General features: G+C 46.2%; 1 protein-coding gene and 1 long non-coding RNA gene across 3 annotated transcripts; one reads left to right on the top strand and one right to left on the bottom strand.

Moving 5' to 3' along the window:
- Window positions 1-1,865: 1,865 nt before the first annotated feature.
- noxo1b (NADPH oxidase organizer 1b) lies at window positions 1,866-5,264 on the top strand. 2 transcript variants are annotated; one of them, XM_008436225.2, is made up of 8 exons: window positions 1,866-2,089; window positions 2,159-2,239; window positions 2,339-2,411; window positions 2,833-3,016; window positions 3,086-3,282; window positions 3,665-3,769; window positions 3,845-3,962; window positions 4,318-5,264. In XM_008436225.2, the coding sequence occupies exons 1-8, from the start codon at window positions 2,015-2,017 to the stop codon at window positions 4,889-4,891; spliced, it is 1,407 nt and encodes a 468-aa protein (XP_008434447.1). In that variant the 5' UTR covers window positions 1,866-2,014; the 3' UTR covers window positions 4,892-5,264. The 2 variants fall into 2 exon arrangements, with proteins under 2 accessions (XP_008434447.1, XP_008434446.1); XM_008436224.2 differs by having other exon boundaries at window positions 3,665-3,962.
- On the bottom strand, window positions 2,769-3,876 carry LOC103481002 (uncharacterized). Its single transcript, XR_536210.1, has 2 exons — window positions 3,721-3,876; window positions 2,769-3,316 (listed from the first exon to the last, which is right to left on the bottom strand). It is a non-coding gene; the product is annotated as an uncharacterized LOC103481002 (long non-coding RNA).
- Window positions 5,265-7,610: the final 2,346 nt, after the last annotated feature.

Genomic DNA, 7,610 nt, shown 5'->3' on the forward strand with positions numbered 1-7,610 from the left:
CTGAACTAAAACTGAACTAAACCTGAACTAAACCTGAACTAAAAGACGTTTCTCAGTTTCTTCTTCCCTGAGTTTCTGACAGTGACATCACTTCCTGTTGTGCTGAATGAAGCTGGTTGGAAAGGCCTAGCATGGATGACCTTTGACCCTCTGACTAGGAGGAAGTTTGATCTACAGCTTCCCAGCCTGACAGATCAGAGCAGGAATCAGCATCCTCCCTACCAACTGAACTTTGACTAGGCCATTCTTTCCTGTAAATCAGCTTTTATTGTGTTTCTATGCACAATAAAATAACCATTCAATAAAATTTTAAGACTTCGTCTGTAGTTTGATTTTATCTTCCAGTCCAGATTTTTATCACTCAACATGAAGTTACAGAAAAATAAACGGTAAAAATCCCAGTGAGGCTAAATATGTTTGGTTTGTTTTGGTGAATCGTTGGTTTCTGACCTCGGCTGATCGGGTCAGATGACCTTCCAGACAATCAGGTCACGTTTGGGAAACATGATTGATTGATTCTCCAACAATAGAACGTCTCGTACTGCTGAATACTGAATGCAGGTCCAGTCATTTCTCTCTTTTGTTCTGCACTGGGAGGGAAACCAGCAGCCAAACTGGTCCTGCTGGTTCCCAGAGGGTCTGAACTCTCATTTCTCTGCATCCTGCACAGTTTGTCCTCCCAGAACAATAATAACTTCATTTAACCAAGTTTGAGATCAAACGTCTGGTTTTGATRAAGTCCAGATGCTGCAGCCTGTAATCTGACAGATTACAGATCAGTTCCGTCAGATTAGGAATAAAAACCGCTTCAGTTACGGCTCGGATSATAATTCAGCAGATAATCTGAGATCTGCAGATTTACTGTCCAAAACAACTTCAAAAGCAAACGTGTTATTTTTATTTCAGGTCTGGAAATAAATAAAAACAACAGATTTTCAACATGGATGTTTTTCCTCGTGTATAAAAGCAAAATATAGTTTAAATGCTAATTAGAAGAAGAACCGAACATTTAATGTTATTGTTATTATGTCTATATTTAAAACAGCCAAAGTTATGAAGACCCAGCTGTGATCAATAATCAGCCAATAATCAGAGGAAAGTTTAACCAAATTTACTCCAAAAACACAATTTATTTGATTCGTTTACAGAAATAAAATCCAACTGAAAGATGATCCCGTGTCGACCAAACCTCACGTGTTTCAGGTTCAAAGCTGAACAAACTCAACGCCGCAGCACGTGCTGCCTGTGTGTGTGTGTGTGAGTGTGTGTGTGTGTGTGTGTGTGTGTGTGTGTGTGTGTGTGTGTGTGTGTGTGTGTGATAAATGCTGGCATTCCTTCCCAGCAGGGGCTTCACATCCACCTGATGAGAGCAGCGATAAATAAACCCTTTGAAGAAACACCTGCTAACACACACACACACACGCACACACACACACATACACACACACACACACACACACACACACACACACACACAGGTGAGCTGTTTTCTTGGCGCCGGTTGACAGCAGTGAAGTCCTGATGACGTCAGGCAGCCTCTGAATGTGATGAATTCATGTTTTCATCATTTATTGAAACATTAAACAGGTTTATTCATGTTTGATCTCATTTGTTTAAATATGATTCTTCTTTATTTTTAAGATCTTTTTCAGATTTTATCTGATTTTTAGCATCTTTTCTTTTGTATGAAACATTTGATGTTTACATTTCCGCCATGTTGGTTTTAATAAATGATGGTTTGAAACATTTTGGTTTCTATTCTCCTGCATTTCTCCTCTCAGGCTGTTTCCCGGTTGAAGATGCTTTATGGTCTGCGGCAGGTTGGTGCCTCACCTGGGTGACGTCATCCCGCGGTGCTGCTGCTGCTGCTGAAGCCCCGCCCCCCGCATCCTGGCTCCGCCCTCTTTACTTCACATAAGAAGAGGCGACGCGGCTGTTGGAGCTTCACATCCTCACCTTCATCATCAGCAGCAGCTGACCTGAGAACCGGAACCGGAACCAGAACCGCGGCAAGATGACCGGAGATCAGCGCTACGTCATCAGCGTCAGACTGATTGGAGGAGTCCGCAGAGAGAAGCCGAGACTGAAGGTTGGTTCAAACCTCAGAGGTTTTATTTCGTGGTCTCAGGTCAGAACAGTGACCAGCTCTCCTCCTCAGACCTTCATGCTGTCCGTCCTCTGGTCCGATGAGTCGGAAGTGATCATCTACCGGTCCTTCCAGGACTTCCGGTCATTTCATGTAAGTCAGGAAAAATCCGAGCTGCAAACCTTGAAATCATTTTGGTTTATAATAAATCGATCAGCATTAAAAACATTTCATGACTAAATTTCTCAACAGTTGCAGCTGAAGAAGAGATTTCCAAACTTTAACCCTTTCAGGAAGAGCGACAGGAAAATCCCCAAGTTTTCCGGTGAGCAAATGAATCCAGAGAAAAATGTTCATCAGTGTCTTATGACGTCATGATGTATGACGATAAGTGGAGAAAAAGGAGCAGTTCGTCATTTTTACTGATGAGAACCTGGATCTGTTTTACAAGGAATTAGATAAAATCATTAAACTAATAAAAATGGAAACTAAATGTTGATTTAAAGCATCTGTAGGTGGAAGGATGAAAAGTTTATTTATTCACCGCCATTAATTCCACAGAATGAAACTTTAAAAGGTTTTACTGGTTATGATTTATTACAATGAAAACTTTGATGCAGAAAATCATCTTTAATATTTGCTTTATGTTATTTAACTGACAAAACGAGCCTCAGTTGAACATTTTTCACCTTCAGAGAAACTTTGGTTGATTTTATTCATTTGTTCTGGTTCTGGTTCCGGTCCAGGGAAGGCCCGGCGCAGCGGCCTGCAGCAGACCGGATCCAGGAAGTCTGTCAGGCAGATGAACTTCCTGCAGACTTACTGCGAGGAGCTGCTGCGCTGCGATCAGGCCGTGACCGTGAGTTCAGAGGTCACCCGGTTCTTCACGCCCAGAGATCACGACCTGCAGACGGACTTCACCAAGAACACGTGAGTTCTGGTTCCGGTCGGGTTCCGGCGGGCCGCTTTGATCCGTTTCTAACACGTGGTCTGCTGCAGCGTCATGATCCTGACGTCTGACGAGGCGCAGGACGCAGCGGGTGGCGCGCGCAGCCAGGAAGTGGGCAGCGTGACGCACCCGTTCGTCACGCAGACGTACCGCTGCGTGGCGCCGTACGAGACCAGGGACACCAAGAACCGGGCCTTCAAGGCGGCTGCCGACGACAAGCTGGACGTCCTAATCAAAGACCCGGCAGGTCAGGCTGCAGCTGCAACTCTCCACTGATGAAGCTGCAAAAAATGAACAGTTGTTAAACTAAATATAATGTGGAGTTTTCAAACTAAACATTTAGCTGAGAAGCTAAATATTATTTCCAACTAAATGTTTAGTTTTCAAATTAAATATTTAATTTGGAAAATAAAAATATGGCTCAATAAACCAAATTATTGCTGTTAATATTCTACTGAGTACAAAAAGGCTGGCCATGAGTTCCGGCCCTGGCAGCAGCTAACAGCTAACGGCTAACAGCTAACTGCTAACAGCTAACTGCTAACAGCTAACTGCTAACAGCTAACTGCTAACAGCTAACTGCTAACAGCTAACTGCTAACAGCTAACGGCTAACTGCCCGTCCTGCAGGCTGGTGGCTGGTGGAGAGCGAGGACAAGCGGCTGGCCTGGTTTCCGGCGCCTTACCTGGAGCTCTGTGAGGAAGAGGAGGAAGAGGAGGGAGGATTCCTGGGAGGTGAGTCGCTCTTCGTCACCTGGACCGGACTCCGTCCAGAACGTCCTGCAGATGTTGACGGCGTGTTGCCTTCAGGGTCCCTGTACTGCGCCGTGAGGAACTACTCCACCTCCCAGAGCGACGAGGTGGGCGTGGCCATCGGCTGCGTGGTGGAGGTGCTGCGCAGGTCAGATGACGGCTGGTGGCTGGTCAGGTACAGACGTCACTTCCTCCTGCAGAAACTGGGGAACATTCAGAAATATGACATTAGTTTGAAGTAATAAAATCACATTTTATTTCCTAACGTCGCCCTCTAGTGGCGGTTTGGTCAAACAGGAGAATCTGATCCGCAGATTATTTTCTAGATTAATAACTTGATGTTATCAGATTTCAGACCGGAACCGAACCGGTGAGGTTCTGGTGAACCGACTGAGACGTTTTTACAGTTTGCTGCTCCGTTCCGGCAGCAAACAGCATTTTAAAGGAATAATGACTAAATTAGAGGAGGATGATTGATTGATCGATCGATCGGTGTTCGTCAGACCTAACTCTGACTCCGCCCCCTCCAGGTGCGGCGGCAGGGTGGGCTACCTGCCCTCCATGTACCTGCAGCCCTACAGCTCCCCGCGGCGCGGGCTGCAMGGCCGCCACCTGCACAGCTCCTCCCTCAACCTGGCCTCCCGCGGCGCCCGGGGCTCCCGCTCCTCCCAGCCGGTCCAGAACCAGGAGCCGGGCTCCAGGCCGGGGTCCGCGGTCCCGGAGCGGCTCCCCAGAGCGCAGTCCCTGGATGTGCTGTCAGAGAGCTGGCAGAAGGACGGCGCCGCGCCTTCATCATCTTCATCAGCCGCATCCCGCAGCAACGACTCCATCTTCTCCAGCTTCTCCTCCAGCAGCGCCTCGTCCTCCTGCAGCCTGAAGGACGAGCCGCGCCGCCCCGACCCGACCCGCTCCTCCAGGTCCAGCACCGGGAGCTCCGGGTCGGTCGGGTCCAACGGCAGCGAGCCGGGCCCGGCCCCCAGCGTCCCCCGCAGACCCGACACCCAGGAGATCCTGGTGCGCTGCAGCACCTTGACCCGCAAGGCGGCGCTGGCCTCCAGAACCCGGCTGCAGCCGCAGGACGACCCGGTCCACAGCCGGCTGTAGAACCTTGGACTGCATCACCGAGTCGTTGTTATCATATTAATAACTAAATATGGGCTCTGGGGGGCGCCGTTCGTCCTGCTGCACTGTAAAAATGAACAAATGATTTTCTTGTTGCTCCAACATTAATGTTACAGATCCAAACTAAAGATTTAGTCATTTTTTATTAACGCGTTTCAAGCTAAATATTAACCGGCTGTGTTTTCCTGTGTAACCATAGRAACGGCTCTGATGTTTCAGTATGTAGCTTCAGTGAAGCAGAAAACCTTTGATTCATGTCGTTTCCTCTTCCTGCTGATGGAATCAGATCAACCTGTTTGAACTCATCGTTTTGTTTGCTTCAGTGAAACAATAAAGGTTTAATATTCAAACACAAGTTTACATTAATAATAATTCAACTGGATTTGGTAATGATGGAAATCACCAGGTCATAATTATACATACCCCACAGAACTTCAGTTCGATATCAAATTGTTTTATTTGTTTTTTATCTTCAGATTTCTGTCAATATAAAAATAAATTGCATCAACAAACTTCTTCCATAAAAAGAGAATAAAAAACCAAATGGCATCAAAATGCATAATGAGTATAAGAATTTGGCTGCACGGTGGTGAAGTGGCAGAGCTGCTGCCTTGCAGTAAGAAGGTTCTGGGTTCGATTCCCGGTCTTTCTGCATGGAGTCTCCATGTTCTCCCTGTGCATGGTGGGTTTTCTCCAGGTTCTCCGGTTTCCTCCCACAGTCCAGAAACATGACTGTCAGGTTAATTGGCCTCTCYAAATTGCCCCTAGGTGTGAGTGTGTGTGTGCATGGTTGTGTCTCTGTGTTGCCCTGCGACAGACAGGTGACCCGTCCAGGTGACCCGCCTCTCACCCAGAACGTCAGCTGGAGAGGCAGCAGCAGCTCCACTCAGGTTGATAGAAAATGGATGGAATTTAACAAATTGACGAGTTGCATAATTATTGATGCCATAATTTTATTTTCTGAAATGATTTTAAAGCTTCATGATCCGAGATTCAAAACCTGCAACATTTCAGAGGCAGAAGCTCCAGCAGGAGGAATTTAAGAAATAAAACATGAAGCATTTAATGAGCCTGATATGTTTCTGTGTTTTTATGGAGCCAGTTTTTACCCTGAAGCCTTTTTATCACATTAATATTCACCATTATTGCTGAGATGTTTTAGGAGACGTTTAAATGTTTTATTTTATTTAATGTTGTAGCTAAAGATGCCTCTGGTTTAATGCAGCAGAAATATTAAAGAAAAGTTTTGGATTCAATATTAAGATATTTTTTAATCGATAGGAAAAGAAAATAATTAGAAGAAAACTTTGTGTAACTTTTCCTAAACATATTTATTCAGTTTTAATGAGCTGCAGCAGGAGGAGAAATTCATCCAAACACCTTTTGTTACCTGTTCAGGTGTGTTTCATTCCTGCTGAAGCATCGGATGACCTTCTGACCTTCTGACCTTTAGCAGCCGCCGCTCACAGGCTGTCAGTCTGCATACAGATGTTAACGATGGAGATTCACATCAGGCCAGAGGGGGAATGCAGCAGCGCAGGCTGCATGTGTGTGTGTGTGTGTGTCTGCGAGTGTGTGTGTGTCTGCGAGTGTGTGTGTGTGTCTGCGTGTGTGTGTGTCTGCGAGTGTGTGTGTGTCTGCGAGTGTGTGTGTGTGTCTGTGTGTGTGTGTCTGCGTGTGTGTGTGTCTGCGTGTGTGTCTGCGTGTGTGTGTGTCTGCATGTGTGTGTGTCTGCATGTGTGTGTGTTTTTAGACAAGAGCTAATGAAGAATATTTCCATCTGCTGAATCTGAAGCGTCCAGATTTCCAGATGTTTCTGTCCGTCTCGTCCTCTTCAGTTTCACCTCATGAGGCAGATAAACCAGACGTAACTCGACCCGTAGAAATCGGGATCTTGTTTCCATTTTCAGAAACAAGATTATATTATATTCAGCAGTCATTAGCCACCGCTAACTAAAAAGTGATATTCAATAACCAATAAATCACTAAACCACTAAACAAGAATCATGTAGTCATATAGTTGCATGTAAACATTACCAGAAGCTAATGCTAACGCTAATGCGCCAATACTTAGCGCCAGAGCTAAAACATTGCAGGTCTGGACATCCAGACGTCCATTGCAGGTGGGACAGATGGGACAGATAGGACAGGTATCTGTCCTATCTGTCTGCCTCTCCTGAGCAGCAGAACCGGAGGTCATGACCTCCGGTGGGGTCATGACCTCCAACAGGAGTCTGCTGTCTGTAATATAGAAAAATAAAAGTAAAATGTAACAAAAAGCTGAGTTGCTTTGGGAGAAACAAAGATCCTGTTCTAAATATCAAAATGATAAACGAAACCTGATCCTCCCTCACCGACCCGCTGAAGGTGCAGAGGATCAGGGGATCAGGGGATCAGGGGATCAGGGGATCAGAGGATCAGAGGATCAGGGGATCAGGGGATCAGGGGATCAGGGGATCAGAGGATCAGGGGATCAGGGGATCAGGGGATCAGGGGATCAGGGGATCAGAGGATCAGGGGATCAGTGGATCAGGGGATCAGAGGATCAGGCGCTCAAAGGATCAGAGGATCAGGGGATCAAAGGATCAGAGGATCAAAGGATCAGGGGATCAAAGGATCAGGGGATCAGAGGATCAAAGGATCAGGGGATCAAAGGATCAGAGGATCAGGGGATCAAAGGATCAGAGGATCAGGGGATCAG

Source organism: Poecilia reticulata, linkage group LG19 (genome assembly GCF_000633615.1).
Source record: "Poecilia reticulata strain Guanapo linkage group LG19, Guppy_female_1.0+MT, whole genome shotgun sequence".
NCBI lineage: Eukaryota > Metazoa > Chordata > Actinopteri > Cyprinodontiformes > Poeciliidae > Poecilia > Poecilia reticulata.